Source organism: Panthera tigris, chromosome E2 (genome assembly GCF_018350195.1).
Source record: "Panthera tigris isolate Pti1 chromosome E2, P.tigris_Pti1_mat1.1, whole genome shotgun sequence".
NCBI classification, from domain to species: Eukaryota; Metazoa; Chordata; class Mammalia; order Carnivora; family Felidae; genus Panthera; species Panthera tigris.
The window spans coordinates 33,941,569-33,962,587 of record NC_056674.1 but is presented as its reverse complement, the minus strand read 5'-3'; the positions used below and the strand labels follow the sequence as shown (position 1 = coordinate 33,962,587).

Genomic DNA, 21,019 nt, shown 5'->3' with positions numbered 1-21,019 from the left:
GAAAATGCTTCCTGAGTCCCTCCGCCACCATCCAGGGTAGGGGTCTGCTTGGGGCGCAGCTGGCCCAGCCCCAGGGAGGATCGAAGGTCCCAAGTGCACGTTCCTTCGAGCTTCTCACCCTCAGAGAACCAACACTTCTGTCTGCTCAGGCTGCTAGGCTGCTGATTCACTGTCAACAAGTTCTGCACTCCTCATGTGTGCCGGGAGCTGGGACACAGAAAGGAGGAAAGTGGGGGCCCTCCCGGACCGTGAAACCCTGGAGGGAGGCAACAAACAGGCCAACCCACACATACAGAGGCGACCATAAAGTTCTGTGAGGACAGTGCCTCTCACTGGACGAGAGGAGGGCCCCGCATGAGCTTCCTCGGGGAAGACCTCCCAGAGGGAAAGATCTCTTGGCCTCTAAGAGTGGGAAAGAGGTGAACAGGAGCAACAGGCCAGGGGAAGGCCAGGCGCAACGGCCTTGAGGTGGGGAGCAATGAAAGAAGGTTCAAGAGGCTGGGGCAAGGCCAGCTAGAATGAGAGGGAGGGAAGGGGCTGGGAGGGCCAGGCCTGGCATGTGCCCTTGCCCATCCTGGCTCCCACATCCCTCCTGGCGCCGCCGGGCCCTCCAGCCTGGCCAAGCCCGAGCCTCTCCAGAGCTGCCCTGTGACATTTCCAAGGAGGCTTTTGAGCGAGAAAACGTCTCATTCAGCCAGAGTTCTTTCAAAGCTGGCTGGTGTCCTAGCAACGGGCTCTTGCTGGGCCTGGCCGCACCAGCCCGCCCTGCCCCCAGTGGCATCACTGTCTGCCCAGAGGCCCGGCTTTGGTTCTGCAGGATCCTGCCCCCTGCACCCCCACACCGAACGGTGGCCAGGAGGCCACAGAGCCGCTCCCTAAAATCCTAGGTGAAGATGGTCCTCCCTAGAGAGGGTGGGAGGGTAATGCTCACTGGAAGCAGCGTGGGTCACAGCAGGGCAACAAGAGGGGGCACTAGCTGAGACACACGTGCAGGTTAGGAGCCCTCTGTGCCCGCAACAGCCCAGGCTTCTCACTTATGGAGAGGCAGCAGACCCTGAGAACAAATGGAAGCGTCCATTTGCCCAGCTGGAATCCAGGCTCCCTGTTGGGAACACGGCCTTGGGCAAATCACCTGAGCCTCCGTTCTTTCACCTGGAGAATGGACAGCACTCCTTCTCTTCATCCCTCCATCTGGCCCACTCTCACCCTAGCCAGTCCCCACTCAGCAGCCAGAGTGGGCCTTCAAAATGCCAACTGCTCTCTCTCTCTCAAAATAAATAAAAAATGTTTAAAAAAAATCTTTAAAAAGGGGTACCTGGGTGTCTAACTCTTGATGCTGGCTCAGGTCGTGATCTCACCGTTCGTGGGATGGAGCCCCACACTGGGTGCTGTGCTGACAGCACACGGCCTGTTTGGGATCCTCTCTCTCTCTCTCTCTCTCTGCCCCTCCCCCACTCGCTCGAGCCTGCATGCACGCTTTCTCTCTCTCAAAATAAAGACATTTTAAAAAGTCTTCAAAATGCCACCTGGATTGTAACGCTCTACATGGACCCTCCAGTGGCTGCCCATTGCTGTTTAATTAGCATTTGAGGCCCTGAATGGCCGGCCCCCCACCCTGCTAGCCATGTCTCCCTCCACCCTCCACAAAGAGGCCATCGCGGCCACCTTCTTTCAGTTCCTCCAACTTGCCCTGTCCCCCCTGCCTCCCAGACTTTGCAAAGCTGGTTCTCTCTGCTCTGAACACTCTCTCTGCCCCATCACCAACCCCAATCACTCTGCAAACTCCTTCTTGACTTAGACCATGCCTCTCCAGGAAGCCTTCCCTGCTACCCCCAGGCCAGGCTGGGGCCCTCCTCTAGGCTCCTCCCAGGCCCAAGCTGCCCCATCTCAGCACTGATGACCTTCCAGTCCTGGGGGCTTCCAGAAGTATATAGGATACCCCGTTCAATTTGAATTCCAGATAAACAACGGATAACGTTTCAGGATAAGTATGGCTCAGGCAATATTTAGGACATAGTTATACTTTAAAAATGTGTTTATCTAAAATTCAAACTTACTGGGTATCCTGGATTTTTGTTTGCCAGATCTGGCCTCCTACTTGTCTTCTTAACCTGACCTGAATACCAGGGGTCAGAGACCATAACTGTCCCGCTCATTATAGCCTCCAGCGCCTCCGTGAGGTTCAGGCTGAGGAAAGAGTGTGAGTTTGGGGTAAATGCAGAGAACACAGGGCAGCTGGGTGGGCCTCCAGCAACTTCCAGATTCCAGAAAGGCCAGACACACAAATCCCATCTCGACCAAAAGGAAACAGTCCAGCTCCACTCACCTTCCAGTCTGGGGGTAACTGGGCCCCGAAGCCCAGAGCCGGAAACATCTTATCACTAATCAGAGACAGGAGAAGAAAACTACTGTAAGACATCAGGTCAGAGGGCTCACTGCCCCCACCCACCCCTCCCAGCTCTCACCCAGGGCTGGGCCCACTCTGCCTTGCACACCTCCAAGGACAGAAGGAAAAAGCTCACCACCTCTAGAACGAGCTCTGTGTGAATGATCTACTGAGCTCACACCCACCTCTAAGTACCTGGTGAACGTGAGGCTTGACCCTATCCACACCTGTGGCAGACATGGCTAATCAATCACAGAACTTCTAACCGGTGGGCCTGGATGCAGCTTTTAGGTCCTTCTCAAACTGGGACCTCAGGCATCCGCTAAACCACAGTCGTTACAGAAATATACTGCCTGTCTCTCAACCTCCCATTTCTGTCTGAGAAAAATTCTCCTAAATGAGAACCCTGGCTTAGTGTCAAGGCCCTTCATCATCCAGCCCTAGGACCTACTCTCATCTCCTTCCAGCTGCCCTCCCTCATACCCCACTGGCCCAGCCCTGGCCACTGGCCACTAGCTGTGTCCCAAACACACGGGGCACCTCACGCTCCAATTTTAATCATGTTATATCTCCTTTTGCCCCCAGCCTGTTCCCTGTGGCAAACTCCTACTCATCCACTAAGGCCCAATTCAAATGGCCCCTTCTCTCTGTGGGTTTCCCTGAGGCCTGAGAATGCCTCTCTTTGGTGCTCCCATAGGTCCTGCCTCACATGTAAACCGCTCTCTCGGAACTCCAGGGATTCGTTCCCGGTCTTCCTCCCCGCGTGGGAACTCCCTGAGGGCAGGGATCATGTCTCACCTGTTCATTCACTCAACTTACATATTGAGGAATCCCCTGGCTGTTGTGTGAAGGACAAACTGCCAGGTGCTAGGACAGAAGCAGGGAGACCAGTGAGGAGCCTACTGAAGTGGTCTGAGCGGGAAGGGATGCTGGCTTGAACAGGCTGGTAGCAGTAGGGGTGGGAGAAGGGGCTAGATTCAACTAGGTTTGGGAAGGATTTGCTGAAAGAACACTGGGGGAGATAAGGGAAGGAAAAAGTGAAGGGTTTTGGGTGAGTGGTAGTGCCTCTCACGGAGATGGGGAAGAGGGTGAGAGGGGTAGGGGCTGGGGCAGGTGCCCAGAGCTTACTGGGTCCTTCTTTGCTAAGTCCGAATGCCCATGAGGAGGCTCAGTGAAGGGACTGAGTGGGCAGCTGGATACAGGGGACTCCAGAGCAGCAACAGCAGGCTCCTCCGCCCAACCATGCAGATGGGGACTTTCACCTCCCTTGCCCTGTGGGCTATACCTCTCTTAATGTGGCCAGGGATCACAGCCCCCCACCCCCCACCCCGGACCTGGGAATCAGACACTGGTAGTAAGGCTGTCTCTCTCAAGGAGGCCAAGTGCACACAGGATTCCTGAGCCTGCTGTTGTTCCTGCCAAATCTCTGGCACCTGCACCTTCCTTCCCTGTTCCCTATGTTTTGGCTTCCTAGTCATTCTGCCCTCTGGCCTGGAGGTCCTAACAAGCACCACCTGTGGCAATGATGCCATAACCTTCAAGTGACTTCTGATCCTCCAAGGCCACACCCCCTACACAGCTTTCCTTCACTGACTTTCCACTGCCCCCCCTCCTTAGCCCAAAGATCTCCAGGAAGCATGGCCATGGGAAGAGGGCCCACACGTGCTGGCTGCTCCTTCCAAGTTCCCAGCAGGAGTGAGACTATTAGGCCAGTAGGTGCCAGGCCCAGGAATCAGAATGTCTGGGTGCCAGTCCCCCTGCTCTGTGTGACTTCGGATACATTCTCTACCCCCTTCTCAAGCCTACATTTCCCCAGCTCTAAAAGGGAAAGTTGCAACAATAGCAAACACGTTTCATTTTCCATCTTGATTCCTTTTCTTACTGGCTACTTGGGGTACCATATGGAGAAGGATTCCAGCGTGGAACTGGGCTCCGTAGGTAAGAGGTCAGCAATTGACTAGCGAAGTCTGCCGCAGGTGTGGGAAGGGGCAATAAGGCACGTCATGTGTTGGCCATTCCTAGGTTTGATGATCTTTGGGTCCCTTCCAGCTTTGATAAGCTGAGCTTCCTGGTTGGATGAAGCTGGAGCTGACCTTCATGGTCCCTCCCCAAGTTTACCTGTCATAGTCCTGAATGATCTGCCCGACAGCCCAGATGGCTGACAGATATTCGTTGGTGCCCATGGGGTTGATATAGTGCAAAGAGGAAGGGTCCAGAGGATTCCCATTGGAGGCTGTGAAGTCTATCCCAACCTGTAGCGTGGGGGTAAAAAAAAAAAAAAAAAGGCCACTCAGGGTGGTCACAGACCCTAGCTCCCTATCGCATCCCCAGGGAACAATGAGCCTGATGGGACATGGGGAGCCCACTCGTCTCCCTGTGCCAACCCACCCTTCCGTAAGATGGTCTGACACCTGGAAACTGTCATTCCTTTGGTTCCAGTGCCATTTGGTTCTAGTGCCATTTGGCTCCCTATTACTCAAGCATAAAGTCTATTGCCCAGATGTGACACAAAGCCAACTCATAGTCCCAAATTCCTTTCTCCCCCTCACTGTCACTACCCACACACTCATCTGTTTCCATTTCCAGGCCTTTATTCATGAGGTTCCCTCTACCTAAAGAGCCAGGCCATCTTTTCTCCCTAATTCTCCTCCATCATTCAGGCCCAGTTTGGATCTGCTGCCCCGTGGAAGCCTTCCCAGACACCCTCTCCCCTCCCCAAGCCGCCTCCACCAAGAGGCCCCGGGACCTAGGGCTGCCTCGTATGGCAGTGCCCATCTGCCCAGAGTCGGTGCTCACTGTAGGCAAGATACGTGCCCCTGAAGCCAGGTCCGGGACTAGGCACAGAGCACCAGGGAAGATGCTCCATAGGAGCTGGGGCTGATATCTGCTCTCTCAGCCTGCAGGGAACTCCAGCCCAGCCCCCGGAGGGCTAGCAGATGAGTGGGCAAGCCTGCCTGGCAAGGGGGGATTAGGAGAGGGATCCAGGGAGAAAGATGGCCACCTTAGAACTTGGTCATCGTGGGATGGGTTTGGCATAGAGGAGGTGCTCAGTATCCATTTGTTGAATGAACACACACACACACACACACACACACACACACACACACACACAGGAGGAACAGGAGAGCCCAGCCTATTGGAAAGAGAGGGTAGTGGTGACCAGTGGGGTCAGAGATCAACAAGGCCAATCCCATGACCCCATATACTCATGCAGATGACCTCCCGCCCCATGGAATCTAGAGGTGGTGGTGGAGAACAGTGAGGCAAGGCAGGGAGGTGGGCAAGAGCATGGGACCCCAGCAGGACCCCTGGGCCCCAAGGTCCCCTTTGGGTGAGGAGCATAAGACCAGATGGACAGGACAAGTCTGTGGGGCCTACACTCCAGGCCACAGGCAGAGGCACAGTTCATTTACTAAATACCTACTGTGTGCCAGGCACTGAGTGATTTGCTGCGGTTGGTACAGAAACAAAACAAAATCCCTGCACTAAAGGTACTCACAGTCTGCAGAGTGGGACAAACAGGGACAAGAGAAAAAATACTTATATAATTTCAGAGTGGCAAGTGTCCTGAAAATCAAAATAGGAGAAGAGACAAGAAGGAAGCAGGAAGCATCAGGGGAGGCTTCCCTGAGGAGGTGACCTCTATGCCATGGCCTGAAGGATGGTAGGGCAGCAGCCATGAGGAGGTTCCGGAGGAGCGTTTCAGAAAAAGGAAACAGCATATGCAAAGCCCTAGAACAGAAAGGAGCGTGGCATCTTGGAGGAACAGTGGGGTCCTGTGGGCATGGAACCGAATGAGCAAACAGGAGGGGCAGCAGAGGAGACAGGAAGGCCTTCTGACCATTGAAGAGCTTCTTTTCCTGCTGAAGAGGTGTAACCAGCAATCCTCGGAGGGCTGGGCAACCATGCCCTGATCTCTAGCTACACCCTGACTCAGGCCCAATCACCTATGCCCTCTCCTCTGGGCCAGACACACCCTTTGCCCTGGAGAAGTCATTCCCGAAGTTTACCCCACGTCCCTCCTGCTACAGTGGTGACCCAAGCCCTTAGGGAGGATCCTCACTGGGGTTGGGTGGGGTGGGGTTGGGGGGAGAGACTTACCGTGAACATGAGCTGGCAGCCTCCCAGGATGTAGTCCAGGAAGGAGTAGTCCCGGTTTATCTGGAAGGGATCAGGGGAGTCACTGGGCCCCTGCTCTGCACCTGAGGCCTGGCCCTCTACCTAGTCACAATACCCAAGAATGACCTTTGGAGAGCTGATTGCTCTGTGCCCTGAAACCTTAGTAGAGTCAAGGAGGCCAAGAGAAGACCCAGTCTCATTATAACCAAACTCCAGTCTCTATAACAGCACTCAGAGTAACAGTTCCAGTGGGTGAGACTGAGACACACACACACACACACACACACACACACACACACACACACACACACACGATGATTCCAGGCAGGGCCCAAGGGCCCAGTGTCAGTTATACCTACCAATTACACGGCACAGAAAGTCTCAATTTGTTGCTGTTCAGTCCTTAAGCCCTCTTTAGCCCTGACCAAGCTCCGCTCCGAACGGAGAGAGACCAGGCCTCCAGCTCAAGGCCTTCTGCTATAAATTAATAAAGCTGCTAAAACACTGTGTTGGTTTTGATGGTCTTTGCTCCTTTTAGCAAAGGATGCTGGCCTTCTAATTTTGGTGGAGTCAGAGGGGGGTTCCTTTCAAAATAAATGTATTTAAGTAAAAAAACAAAAACCAGCCAAAGAAACAAAAAATCGAAGAATGGGAGAAGAAGGGCTGATTACAAAAAGGAATAAGTAAGGCAGGTGCCAAAAATCATGAAGGGGAATCTGAGGGACAGGAGCGTCAGGCACAAGGACCCAAAATCACGATGCTGTAACCTGACGGATCAGCTTTCACAGAGCACTTCCGCGTTGTGACCTCACTGAACAGTCGTGGAAACCCCAGCCTGTGACAGCGTGGACTCCAGACCGGGACATAGAAGCCTGGGGTCTGGGGTCAGCCAGCTGGCATGGAGAGGGCGCCAGGACTCACTCGGGACCTTCAGGCCCACCGACCAGGGCTCTCGCTGCCCCAGCCCAGGCTGTCTTCCTTAACATCCGGCCTCATTCCAGCAGATGCTTGGCTACCAGACATCCAGGGACAGCCCTGACCACTGCTGGTGTGAACCTCACTCCCCTTCTGGGCCTCAGAGGATCCAGCTCTACCACGGGAGTCACCGTTACCAGAGCCCTCGATGATGTTAGCAGACCCCCACCCGATGTCCCTCTGCCCCCGGGATGCCGAACACGCGGTGGGAAAGCCACCAGCATGGGAAGCAACTTCCCAGTGACCTTCCAACTAGCAGAGGCCCTGGAAGGTCATCTCATGCCCTCTCGGACCTCCTTATATCACAGGAATGTGAGCTGAGACCACCCTTCACATGCTTTACCTAGTTAACATCCCCATTCTACAGATGAGGAGACTGAGGCCCAGAGACATTAAGCTCAGAAGATCGCAGAGCCAGGATGTGGCAGAACCAGGATTTGAATCCAGGCCTTTCTGGCTCCATCCCCAAAGCTCTGTCTATACCTTCTGCGGTGATACCTCCCTGTGTGACCCCAAACCAGGCCCCTGCCCCGTGCCCACCCCTGTTGGCTCACCTTGCAGGAATGCAAGATAATGATGCCCGAGTTCTTATAGTTCTTTTTCTTCCTTTGCTTCTTGGGGTTGATGCACTCGAACTCCAGCTGGGCAACATGGGAAGAGAAAGAAAGCTCAGCTCAGAGCTTCCGTGGCGACTGACCCTCCCCTGGGCCGCAGGATCCCCTCCACAGTGCCTCTTCCAGGAAGCCTTCCTGGATGCCCACTCCCAGAAAAGGTTCCTGACGCTTCAGGCTCACACCAAGCTGTGCCTGCCCAAGGTAGGAGGATCTGCATTGCTCCCTACCCCAGATGACTCATCTGTGTCATGTCCAGAACTATGTGTATGCCCAGAACCACCCCCCAGGGCCCAGCTTCTTGGGGGGAGTTAAATGGATAATTTTGAGTGCTCCCCACATGCTGGGCACTTTACCTGTATCATCTCATTGAATTCCCACTCTCTTCCTCTGCCCCATTAGACAGATGGGGAAACTGAGGCTCAGAGGAACTGGATATTTTGCTTAAGAAGTCCTTCTTGATTTAAGGTCCTACAGCCAGAGAGGTGGGATCTGAGCCCTAGTCTGCCCAAGCCTGTGCCCCTCGCCCGGCCCCCGCTGAGGTTTCAGGGTCACACACACACACGGGCCCATCTCACCGGGACACCATCACGAGCCTCACACATCTGCGACACTGAGGTCTGGAACTCGCCGATGAAGTCATGGCCTCCGTCGTTGTCATAGTCGTAGCACATGACCTGGGATGGGTCCAGCGAGGTCACCCCAGAGCAGCCCCCAAGGATGTGCTCTCCAGCCCTCTCAGCTGCCTTAGCAAACCCCATGTCTTCCTTTTGCTTATGCTTCCCCAAACCCTCCAGCATCTGCCTCGCTGGCCTGGGATGACACTGTTAGCTTCTGGACTGTCTCCTACAGGAAGCTTTCCATGATTGCCGGCAAAAGGAGCACCCCAGCAATGGAGGCTGTACACTCTGGAGCAGGAAGCTTAACTCCTTATACACCTGTCTCTCTCTGCTCCTCATCTGTCTGGGGCTGTGATCTACCTGTCTTCACAGGCCATGGCCTGAGGCCCTCCCTAGACTCTTACTTTCCCTGACACAGGTACAAAAAAATCCCAGTTTTCTATGCTCTCTAATCTAGCCACCACTCCTAGGAGGAAGGCAGGAATTATCATACCCATGCCACCGACGGGTAAACTGAGGCTTCAAGAGAGAAGCACTTGCCCAAAGTCTCGCAGTGGCAGTAGTAGACCCAAAACTAGGTTTCCTAGTACTGTGTTTCAGAATCCCCGCCCTCGCCTTGCTGGCTTCCTCTCCCCCATCTCAGACATGGTCCCTGAGGGTTTTTAGAGACCAGTATTCATTGTCCTCATCAGTTGTCCACCTCAAAACACCACAGGGACAACACTTGGTCACCTCCAAGGTGTTTCCACAGTTGTTATCCCAGCTGGCAGCAACGCAGCCCTCTGGGAAGAACCAGACAGTCATTCTGTTCCTGTTTTAGAGGAGGGCTCACAGAGACGGGAGCCTTGCCCAGATGGCTCAGAGGGTCAGGCAGACCCGAGACAAGAGCCCAGGTCCCCTGTCTCTCCCCCTATATAGGTTCTCCTTTCTACCTTGATAAGAAAGAGCTTTGGGGGCCCCTGGGGGGCTCAGTCGGTTAAACATCCATCTCTTGATTTCAGCTCAGGTCATGATCTTGTGGGATTGAGCCCACACTGACAGTGCACAGCCTGCTTGAGATTCTCTCTCTCTCCCTCTCTCTCTGACCTTCCCCTGCTTGTGCTCACTCTCTCTCAAAAATAAATAAATAAACTTTAAAAAAAATCCTAAGAAAGAAAGAAAGAAAGAAAGAAAGAAAGAAAGAAAGAAAGAAAAGAAAGAAAGAAAAAGAAAGAAAAGAGCTTTGCCAAGGCATCCCCAGAAAGCCTCAGATAGACTGGGAGGCTGGAGCTGGCAGGGTGGGGTGCAGGGCTCCCAGCGTCCCCTCACCTGGATGGGCTTCTCCATGTCCCCATCACACAGGGACACCAATGGCACAGTGAATGGTTTCCACACAGGGTCCAGCGTGTACTTGATCACCTGCAGTACGTGAGGGCCAAGGGTGAACTCAGGCCCAGGGCAGCAGTGCTCTGGGGTGGGACCCGATGGGGATGGGGGTGGGGAGACCCACGACCACGCTTCTGGGGATGGAAGTGAGGATCTCTGTGGCGGGGAGGGAACAAATCCTTTGGGCACCGTTGTAGCCTTTCCTGCTCCCTGCATGGCTGCGACCACACAGCCCCATCCTGAGACACTGGGGGTGGCCAGACTAGAGACCCACTGGCTTAGAGACCCCCAGAATCCCACGCACCCACCTCAGTCCTGTGGACCAGCATCCACTTGCCATCATCTCCCGGTTTATAAAACTCGAGAAATGGGTCTGACTTCCCAAAGAGGTCCTGGAGGAGGCAGGAGGATGTGGGTGAGGGAGGCACGACTCTGGCGGATGCAGATGAGAGGTGGGGTGGCCCAGCCGCTGCCCCCAACCCAGGCTCAGGTGCGGGAGCGGTGGGCAGAGCCAGTCGCCTGGGGCCAACCAGCTCCCCCACCATCCTGGTGTTACCAAAGCCTGTGTTCAGAGACCCTGAGACCTGGAGTCCGCAGGAGCTACAACGTAGACCGGCCGGGACTTCCAAAGGGCGATTGTTTCCAGTGCAGGGCGATGCCAATGGGAGGATGTGATTTTAATTTATTTTAGTGGGCATCTGAAAAACTGAAACTATCCCAGCCCATCACAGAAGGGAGATGATGTCCTCTGGAAATCCATTTATTTAAGTTAAAAAAAAAAAATGTGTCAGGGAACATTCAGGGAAAAGAACTTCCCAGGCAGAGGGAATACCAAGGGCAAAGGTCCTGAGGCCTTTGAGGCCTGAGGAGAGTGCCTGATGTAATCCTGGAACAGTGATGAGGCTGATTTGGCTGAGGCAGAATGAAGGTGGGGAGAGTAGAAAGGGTGAGGTCGGGGGTGGGGGTAGGGGGCTGTGGACAGGGGCGGGGCCCTGTATGTTACTATAAGGATCCTAGCAATTTATACTAAGTGAGACAGGGAGTTCTAAGCAGTGGGTTTCCATCTATGTCTTGAATACCTCTAAATAACGGGAAACTCACTACCTCAGTGGTAAAGAGGTTCTAACTTGGTCCTAAGCTACGGACTTGTTCCTGGATGCGGGTGATAAAGGTGATAGCCAGAAGCACCAGGATTAGGCCGCACACCGCTGGGCTGGGGGAGGGATACTGCTCCCTGATGGAGAAACCCCTCCTTGCCTGCCTTACCTTTTTGTCCAGCTTCCTGCCCGCCAGACTCAGCGTGATGACCTGGTTGTCTGACAGCTCCTGGGCAGCAATCTGTAAAGCCACAGGAATGTGAGGGGTGGGACCTGCCCCTCTGGCTCCCCCTGGCGCCCTGCCAGGCAGAGTGAGCACGGGTGCTCAGGAGTCAGTTCTCCAGGGCTGGGAAGGGGAAAAAAGAGGAGGGGGAGTACCGGGCCACCCTGGTCATGCCCCTTGTCTTTTCAATGGAGGTTTTCTAAAACCTCCATTGCCATCTTCTGGAAAATGGGGTAACCCATCTGAATATGAGGAACCAGAAGTGACTCTGTGTGGCTAAAGAGAGGAGGCCATGTGAAGCTGTTACCAGACATGAGGGGAGATCTTGAGCCTTGGGGAGAGGTTCTGGGCCAGGGAGCAGCTTGACAGGCCCCCTCATGCCCCACCGCAGACCTCAAAATGCCACGGCATTGGGGGATTCCAGCAACCTAACCGTGCAGCTAGGGAAACTGAGGTCCAGGAGTCACCTGAGCTCCCTCTGCTGTCTTATCAGCTCATGCTGTCATCTGTCTTCCATGCCTTCGCCATTGGCCATGACCCTATGGCCCCAACCCAGCCAGTGATGGACCAGCTGAGTGACCTTGGGGCTACCTTTGCCCTCTCTAGGCCTCTCTCTGTCTCCCCTTCCTCACAGGGTAGCAGGGAACGCCCTTGGGCCGACAGCAACACAGGTGAGCTGGGTCCTCTCTTGGCTAGGGCTTCCTCTCCCCCCACACCTGTAGGACAGCCTTACCTACAAGATACTTGACCTTCCAGAACTACACAGAAGCCAGGCTGGATGCCAGGCTCCCTTTCCTCTCCTCCAGCAGAGACTTGCTCAACCACCTTGCAAGATAGGTCCTATTACTGCCCCCATTTCACAGAGTTAGGAACTGAGGTTTGGAGTGGCACGGTGGAAGTGCTAGGGGTAACAGTTACACCAGCCGGGCTGGTTTCCAGGTAGAGGGGAGGTGGCTGGTGAAGGTATTTAGATAAGGAGGTTCTGAACCCCAAGAGGTTGGGAGGAGACATTCAAGGCGGCAGGAACAGTGGCTAATGGTCTGTGATATGTGTGGTATACTAAGAATTCAGTTTGCCTTGAAGCCAGAGTATGCACACGAAGGCGTAAAACACGGCTGAGGCAGGAAAGCAAGGTGGGGTCCCTCACAGCCTTGAATGCAAAGCGCCACGGGCGTGGGGAGCCAGGGAGGCTCCAGAGCAGGAGGGGTGACTATATATGAGCACATACAGGTTTGGCCCTCCTCCCTCTAGCTGGCCAGTTCCTCTGGCCTCACGCAGTCTCTGAAGGGAGAGAATCTCACTGAGCCTCACCTCCCCAGGGCACTTCCTCTCTGGGCTCCAGGTCCCTCATCTGTAAAACAGGTTTCCCAGCCTTCTAGGAGACCTTGAGGACCCAGGACTGTTCCGAGCAGAGAGCCTGCGTAAGGCTGGACTCATTGCGCATCACTAGAATCATTGCACATCCCATGGCTGGAACTATTGCGCATCCCGAGGCTGGAACCGTTGCGCATTGCAGCCGCAAACAGAGCTCCACGGGTCAGGCGCTCCTCAAAGACCCCCTAGGGCAGGCCAGGAGGGGAGGGCCAGCTGGGAGGGCTAGGGTGGACTCGAGGAATGGGTAGGAGCGCCCCTGCCCTGGGAGTAGGAGGCCACAGGGGCCTCTAGCAAGCCCCCTACTCCCAGCTTGGCGGCCCCCAACGCATCATATGTGGAGCCAGGAGCCCGTTGCTAAGAGACCTGTTGCTAAGTTGTAAGTTGGGCCTTTTTACTCCAAACAAAGCTGGTGATTATCTGGCAGGGAAGCAGCCCATTGATGGGGGAGGGCAGCGAGCAAAGGCGGAGGGGTGCAGAGAGCAGGGAGGGGGCTGGTACCGTAATCAGGCCCTTCCCTGCAGGCTTGTCATTCATCAGCAGCAGAGGCCGAGTGATCTTCTTGCTGGAGACGATCTGGGGTGGGGAAGGAGAGAGGAGAGTGGCGCTCCTGAGGGTTGGTGGGGAGGAAAAATGCTCAGCAGTCACCACTCACAGCACGCGCATGCATGCGGCTTCGGCTCGGCACTGGCACTGGCGGGTCACTGGCTACACCTCCCCATGCAACCAGCAACCATCACTGACTCCAGGGCGCCGCTGAGGAGACAGACGCCCAGAGGGGTTAAGACACTCGCTGGATGTCCCACAGCTGGGGCGCAATCCCTGCAGTCCACTCCCACTGACCCGGTTGCCCCCAGGCAAAGGTTCTTACCAGGCTCACATTCTGGAGGCCCCTGCAGGGAGTCAAGCCCCCTCACTGCCTCCCCCAAAGCCACCTACAGACCCCACCCTCCTCAGGGTGTGATCCTGATGGAGAAGAGCAAATCCTATGTATTTTCACGCTCTGAAGAGAGAGGACATGCACACAGCGCTCGGTCGGCGATCAACACAATAGAGAGAGGAAAAGCAGAACATGTTGTAAAGTCGCCCCTCCGCCATCTCTGTACCCCATCCCCACACTCTTCCTGGGCCACCCTGGTTCTCGGTTTCTTGGCGGGGGGGGGATGTCAGTGTTTCTTTGTGCTGCCGTGCGCACATGCTGGTTTTCCTCCCCAGTCCACTCTTGCCCTGGCCCTTCCTACCTGCTCAGAGCACAGTGGCCTTCATCACCCCACGCGCAACCCTGGGCTGTGGGTACAGCCACGGGGGGCGCCAAAAGGCACCAGACGACCAGGAGGAGAGCAAGGCCGAGCGGTGGTTTGGCAGATCTGACGCTCCCACAGCTTCAGCTCTAGTCCAGAGGCCTCCATGCTGTGGCCACATCTCTCACGGGGCCCTGGCAACCTGCTGCCTGCCCTGCCCCCTCTCCAGGCTACGGGCGGTCCTGCCTGTGGCAGGTGCTGCCAGCTCACCCTCCAGCTCTCTCCTCAGTTACCCTTTGAGGGCGAGGACTCCAGGCAGAATCCCAGGGACACACCCTGCTTCTCACACAACTGTGGGCCCTTGCGTTTTTTCCATCCCATCTCCTGGAAGGCCCAGGCCATTTTTAATGTGCACTGTTCACCATAGACTGAGCAGTCGTCAGCAGGCCCCAAGTGAAATGGGGGGAGGCTGAGGCCCAGAAGGGGGTGGGGGCTTGCCCAAGGGCGCACAGCAAAAAGGGCTGGAACTCCTAACCCTGCGATCTCCAGCCTCGATAACTTCACCAAGGACTGAATTGGATGGGAAAGTGTGGCTCAGAGAGAGAAAGGAAGTTGCCCGAGGTTACACGGTAAGCCAGCCACGGAGAAGGATGCCCATGGGTGCCGTGGTTGCTGGTCAGGTGCTCCTAAGCCAGGAAGTCAAGGCCGCATCTGATCACTTCTGACAAATAGCAGTTCTGGCCACATGGGGTCCCCATTCCTGTGTGGCAACAGCTCGCAGGCACCGTGCTCAGTGTTTTCCACCGGGAACTCTTCAGCCTGGCCCCAAACCACCAGGCTGCTTACCCCCTTTCGTGCCTGCTGCCCCCCACGCCTATCCGCATTTGTGATGCTACCTCGAAAGCCAGCCAGGAAAATGGGGCCAGGGAAAGCAGGTGGCAGCAGAGGCTCTTTCCAAGGGACTGCCCTGTCCTTGGGAGCAGGGTGATGCCCAAGGTGAGAACTACCTTGCCCTCGTCCACCGGGAGGGGCCCGGCTCACCGTGCCCAGGCTGCAGGAGAACTGGCCCAGGAAATCATGCTCATCGAGTTGTGTGCTGGACTTGTCCTGGTCAAACAGGGCGAACTTGAGCTTCTGCACCTCCTCAAAGTGGTAGTCGAGGACGAACTTCTTGGAGAACGCGGGATTGAGGTTGTTGACGGCAGTTTCTGTCCTGTCGTACTAGCAAAGGGGCGGGGAAGCAGGAGCCTGAGTCAGGCAGCTGGTTCAACCCTTCTCGGGCTGCCCGAAGTCATTCAAACTTGCAAACACCTACTCTGGCAGGCCCTCGTGGCCAGTTACCTGGGTGGCTGAGGTAGTTATTACTCCCGGCTCACAGATGAGGACACTGATGCACAGAGAGGTTAAGGGACTTACCCAAGATTGAACAGCCAGACGGGCAGTGTCAACATTTGAACCCAGGCCTGGCTCTAGCACGGACAGTCTTAACTCTTCGACTCTGGCTCCACACCAGGTGCCAGGGGAAGAGCTTGAGCCGTGTCTCTGCCTAGGTAAGTGGCAGACAGTAAGTCCCTTTTGCCATCAGAGCCTCTGTTTCCAGTTCTGTGCAACAAAGGGATTTGACTATCAGTGCTTTTCAGTCTTTTTATCTTGGAAGAACCCTTTTTTCAAACCACATTTCACATGGAAGCTGAGGGAGGGAACAGAAAGAGGGAGGGGTATGTAGGGGCAGGTGGGGGCAGATGTTGGTATGTTGCACAGATTCCTGGAATGTCCAAACTGGGAACTGTACAGACCAAATCCACCCCCCCCCCCAACCCCACTGTGGAAACCAAGGCCTGGGTAAAGACAGGGCCTTGTACTGTGGGTCAGCGGTGGGGCTGGGACAAGAACACTGCCTCCTGGCCTCTACACTGAGGCCCCAAACCACGGAGTCTGGGCGATAGTCTATTTTGGGGCCTGGGCTATGTTGATTTTTCCTCCCACCCAGTCCATTTCCGAGGGCTGGAGAAGCAGGGATGGAAGAAGTCTTGGCCCTGGGCTATTTTTAGCCAGGGTGGCCAGCCTGGGTGAGAGACAGATTGTCAGGGGTGGGGGGTGGATGCCACGAGTGGGGGTGTGGTGCGGTGGGGATTACACCATTCCCTGAGGGGTAGGCGGAGGTCCCAGAGACCCGGCAGAGGGAACCAGGGTGCTCCAGACATGCTGGCTTTAGTCCTCGGCTGACCTCATGTTCCACCTCCCGCTTCTGGCTGTATCACCAATGCACTGGGTGACACAGAGGGGCCCCTACCCACTCTGGGCCTGTTTTCCCTCTGTGAAATGGGTCAACAATCTCAGCACCAGTTCCTTGGCATCATGAGAAGGAGCCAACATCTGTGGAAACTCTTTGTAAACCACAGTACGTTCATTGGGCTGCCCGCTGTGGCTCAGCTGGATAATTATTAAAAATAGATACGTATTTTGGAAATTTTACATGCACAAAACTATCTCAAAGGCCGGACACCAAACGGTTAACAGTGGGTCTCTCTCTCTCTCTCTCTCTCTCTCTCTCTCTCTCTCTCTCTGACACACAGGTTTCCCACCTTTGCTGATTACTTTCTTTAGGGCTGTATGTATTTTCTAAATTTACTACAATGAACAGAGACCCCTTTTGAAATAAAAACAAAGCCTCTTTTAAAACTTGAAAGTGCTAACAGTTTGCATTTCTCAATATCCTTCCTCAGGCTGCATCTCTCATCAGCCCACAGGCCAAAGTCTTCCAGTTCAGAAGTCCTGAGCACCATCCACAGCCCCAGGTCTGGGTCTCTGCAAGGTAGGCGGGAGGGAAAATATCCTCATTTTACAGATGAGGAGACAGGCTCAGAGAGGGACAGCCACTTGCCCAAGGCCACACAGCAGGGAGTGACAGACCTAGGTCTTGGCCCAGCTCTGGGACCAAAGACTGAGTTTCCCATTTCTCTGTTTGCTTCTTACTGAATATATGCTCATTTAGGAATAAACATGGCGGGGGGGGGGGGCGCCTGGGTGGCTCAGTCGGTTAAGTGTCTGACTCTTGATGTCAGCTCAGGTCATGATCGCATAGTTCTTGAGTTTGAGCCCCATGTCGGGCTCTGCACTGACAGTGTGGAGCCTGCTTGGGATCTCTCTCTCCCTCTCTCTCTCTCTCTGCCCCCCACCCCACTCATACAAGTGTACTCTCTATCTCAAAATAAATAAATAAACTTAACAAAAAATAAATGTGGAAGGTTGTTTTAAAAATGGAAGCATTTTGTAAAACCCTAAAATATATTTTAACTATATATTACAGTAATTTAAAATATTATGATATGGGGGGGTACACCTGGGTGACTCAGTGGGTTGATTGTCAGACTTTAGTTCAAGTCATGATCTCCTGGTTCATGAGTTTGAGCCCCACATAGGGCTCTGTGCAGACAGTATGGAGTCAGCTTGGGATTTTCTCTCTCCCTCTCTCTCTGCCCCTCCTCTGCTTGCGTGCATGCTCTCTCTCTCTCAAAATACATAGATAAACTTAATAAAATATTATGATATGAAACAATATAATTATAAATCGAAATCTATGAATTATAATAACTTACAAATACAATTATTTGAAATAATGAGTACAATTTTTAAAAATGTTTATTTATTTTGAGAGAGAGAGAAAGAGAGAATGCAAGCAGGAGAGGGACAGAGAGGGAGGGAGAAAGAGAGAATCCCAAGCAGGCTCTGCACTGTCAGCACAGAGCCTAACGCAAGACTCAATCTCATGAACTGTGAGATCAGGACCTGAGCCAAAAGCAAGAGTCAGACACTTGACTGAGCTACCCAGGTGCCCCTAAAATTCCATTTTAAAAGCAACAATCTTCTAAGTAACCCCTGGCCCACCCTCCAATGACCTCCAAGGGTCTATCTAACCTGGAGGTCCCAGGATCCAGTGGGAACCCCTCCCCGGCAACCTAGCCACCCTCCCCCCAGCCAGGGCACACATGGAGGGGCCTCACCTCAATCCACCTGCCATCATTCTCTGTAAAGAGGACACAGAAGGGGTCAGACTTGGAGGTGACATCCCGGTCCAGCAGGTTCTGGCCACTCACTGACAGTTCCACCTTGCACACACAATACTGGGAGCCCATGGGGGCCGCCCCCGCTGCCGGGGCGCCCCCACCAGGGATGTAGGCCATAGGGGTTGTCGGTGCTGGCAGCAGTTCCTGGCAGTCTGGGCGGGGAGAGAGGTGGGGGTCAGAGAGGGCACAGACATCCGCTCTCCCACCCTACCCCGAGGCGGTGTCACCAACCTGACCCTTCCAGATGCAGGTAGAGACGGAAGGAAAGGTGTGTGCATGGGATAACACAAGCAAAAGCTTGACCGAAGGAGAATGAAGAAAAACGGGTCCTTAGCAGGCATGTTTAGTTTGAAGGTATTATCTGTGCTGGTCAATTGTTACACACACAAGTCCAAGGTGCCCCTGCCAAATCAGCGACAGATCACGGTGGACGTGGGCACCTAAAATATTCATTTTGCCAGGAAAACCTAGGCTTCTCCTGAGCAATTAACAGTTTGGAATCGTGTGGCTACCGTGGGGCTTATCATTGCTCAGGTTTCCCTCATTGCTTTGGCCACTAGGAAGCTCACTTCTGATTACTTATCCAAAACTCGACTTTGTTCATTGCAGTCTTGTTCATCTTGTATCCCGGGCCTATGCACAGGGACTGAGGCACAAGGAGGCACTCAGTGTATGCTTGTTGAATAAAAAAGAGGAACGAGTGTCTAAATCAGTGAACGGACAAACCCTCCACATGGCTCAGATTCTGCCTGAGTTGGTCATTATTCCCAACATAGAACTCTTCCGCTCGTACGTGACTTCCCCAGATTCCATGCCCAGGGCCTTATGTACCCTTCCACTGTCACAGCTAATTACTGGCATTTGCTTATGTTAAGCAGTTCTGTTTTCCAGCAAGCGCAAAGTGTTCATTTGGAGCAAGGGAAGAGAAACCCATCTCGGGGGTGGAGGGGAGCTTTGGGTTCCGCCCATAACAAGGCCCTGCGGACAAGCCATCTGGCTCTCTGTGCCTCAGTTTCCACTTCTACCCACGAGACATCAAGATACAGCCTTGCCGAACTCCTGTGGTCAGGTCTCTTCCACTGGCTCGTGTGTAGTTAACACAAGCCCTGACCCCATGTGGATGAGGCCTTGACTAATATTTCAGCCCCTCCCTGCTGAGTGAGTAACCAGCCCTGTACTCCCCCAGGGGGGAGAGGTAAGAGAAGGGTGTTCCCTCGGGGGGGACGCAAACCCGACTTACTTACTCACAGTGTTGACCACAAGCTGGGCACATGATCTGCACAATGTTTCTAATTCTCATTCAGTCTTGTGGGTCAGGGACTAATATCACCCTGTTTTCCAGACAAGGACCCCGAGGCTCGTTCATCCACTCTAGAGTGTTTACTGAGCATCTACTAGGTCCCAAGAACCAAGCCAGGACTGGGATCCCGCAGTAAAAAGGCTGCCCAGTCTCAGCCCTCACAGCCTGGCTGACGGCTCGGGGACAGCAGCCAGGTCCTGGGGGTACTGGGGCTTTGTTCTGAGTGATGGAAGTCTCAGAGGGTTTTAAGCAGAGAGGTGACATGACCTGATGTGTGTTTGGAAAAGCTGGCTCCAGCCCCTGTGGGGAGGAGGGGATGTTAGGCTAGGAGAGGCAGCAGGGGGGCTGGCGAGGAGGCTGCTGTCATCCAGGGAGGAGGGACCAAAGCACGCCCACCCGTCTCCCTCTGACCCCAGCCATAGCCCGCTCCCTGAGCCCCAGCCTCTGGCTGGGCAGACAGATGCCCCAGTCTGCGGGAGGCCCAGGCCAATGTGGGGCTGGCACCAGAGGCCCCTCTCCCTCTGCAGACACAGCGAGCCCCGGGCATGCCTGGGAGGATCCGGACAGTGGCAAAGCCAGTCCTCAGCCCTCTCCCTCCCACTGTCTGTCCCGACAACCTCATCATAATCACGCGAGCCCGGAGCGTCAGGGCAGCACTGCAATTTGCCTGCAGGATTTATTCTTGTCGTGTAAAAATTAGTTTCCACTGGAGGGGCCGGAGAACTGCATTCACTCTCCCCGCGTGCAGCTGGGTGGCCTTCCACGTGGGGGCGGGGTGAGCAAATCCTCGACCCAGTCAGGAGGGCGGAGGGGATAGGGACGTCTAAAAGGGACACCTTGCCGTGCGGCTGGGAGAACACCTGTTTGTGCTCACAGCCGCCCTGAGGTGGGGTGGGTCACAAGAGTCACCCCCATTTTACAGATGAGGAAGCTGAGGCCCAGAGAACAGAGGTCACCTGCCCAAGGTCTCACAGCCAGGTAACCGCAGAGGCAGGGTATAAGCTGGGTCTCTGGCCTCCCCAGGCCAATCTGCGTGCTTCTGGCCGGGGTAGGGGTGCTGCTGAGCGTGGTAAGGACTAGGACCTGGGTGGGGACAGAGGGGAGTTGGCCAGGCAGAGGGAACCCCAGTTCCTCTGGAGTCGCACTGTCCGCACTTCTGGGGTCATCACTGAGGGGGTGGGTTCCAGTTTACCCGCCTCCTCTGCACCTCACGGGCCCCCTTCGTGACACGCTGGACGGCCCCACAAGGGCCACCTGTCCCCTGCTGCCAAGTCAGAGGCATCTATTTTCCTCCTGAGGGGTGTCAGGACGCACGCCAAGGCTGACACACTTTCTGTGCATGTACACACGTGTGTGGTCACACACACGCACATGTACGCACGCCCCAGACCAACACAGGCAAAGGCACGTAGGCCTATGAACACCGTGGGGCCGCTTCTCCCCTGCCCTCCCCCAGTCGGAGCCACTGTCGTCACTCCAGTGTCCCTGCGCTGTCCTCCTGCCCCACACCGGCTCCGGCCTGGTGGAGGGCATGGCAGGGAGGGCCAGGTCACAGGGAGGGTCAGGCTGGGCCGAGCTCCTCGGAGTCCACCGTGACTCCACCTGGTCTAGCTGGCAGGCCCTGGCTAGAGCGAGCAAGGGGTG

The 21,019-nt window shown here is 54.9% G+C and overlaps 1 protein-coding gene across 3 annotated transcripts in view; it reads right to left on the bottom strand.

Annotated features, from left to right (window-relative positions):
- CPNE2 (copine 2) overlaps window positions 1–21,019 on the bottom strand; it is a 46,915-nt gene that overhangs the window by 13,125 nt on the left and 12,771 nt on the right. For 2 of the 3 annotated variants that reach the window (XM_042968737.1, XM_042968735.1), the window contains exons 2-13: window positions 18,013–18,227; window positions 15,050–15,229; window positions 13,269–13,343; window positions 11,343–11,414; window positions 10,385–10,468; window positions 10,020–10,109; window positions 8,670–8,768; window positions 8,035–8,121; window positions 6,488–6,547; window positions 4,505–4,638; window positions 3,206–3,253; window positions 2,327–2,381 (exon numbers count right to left, since the gene is read on the bottom strand). In XM_042968737.1, coding sequence (XP_042824671.1) covers window positions 2,327–2,381; window positions 3,206–3,253; window positions 4,505–4,638; window positions 6,488–6,547; window positions 8,035–8,121; window positions 8,670–8,768; window positions 10,020–10,109; window positions 10,385–10,468; window positions 11,343–11,414; window positions 13,269–13,343; window positions 15,050–15,229; window positions 18,013–18,192 — 1,164 coding nt within the window. In that variant the 5' untranslated portion in view covers window positions 18,193–18,227. The remainder of the gene's footprint in view (window positions 1–2,326; window positions 2,382–3,205; window positions 3,254–4,504; window positions 4,639–6,487; window positions 6,548–8,034; window positions 8,122–8,669; window positions 8,769–10,019; window positions 10,110–10,384; window positions 10,469–11,342; window positions 11,415–13,268; window positions 13,344–15,049; window positions 15,230–18,012; window positions 18,228–21,019) is intronic. The other variant, XM_042968736.1, reaches the window with a different exon arrangement.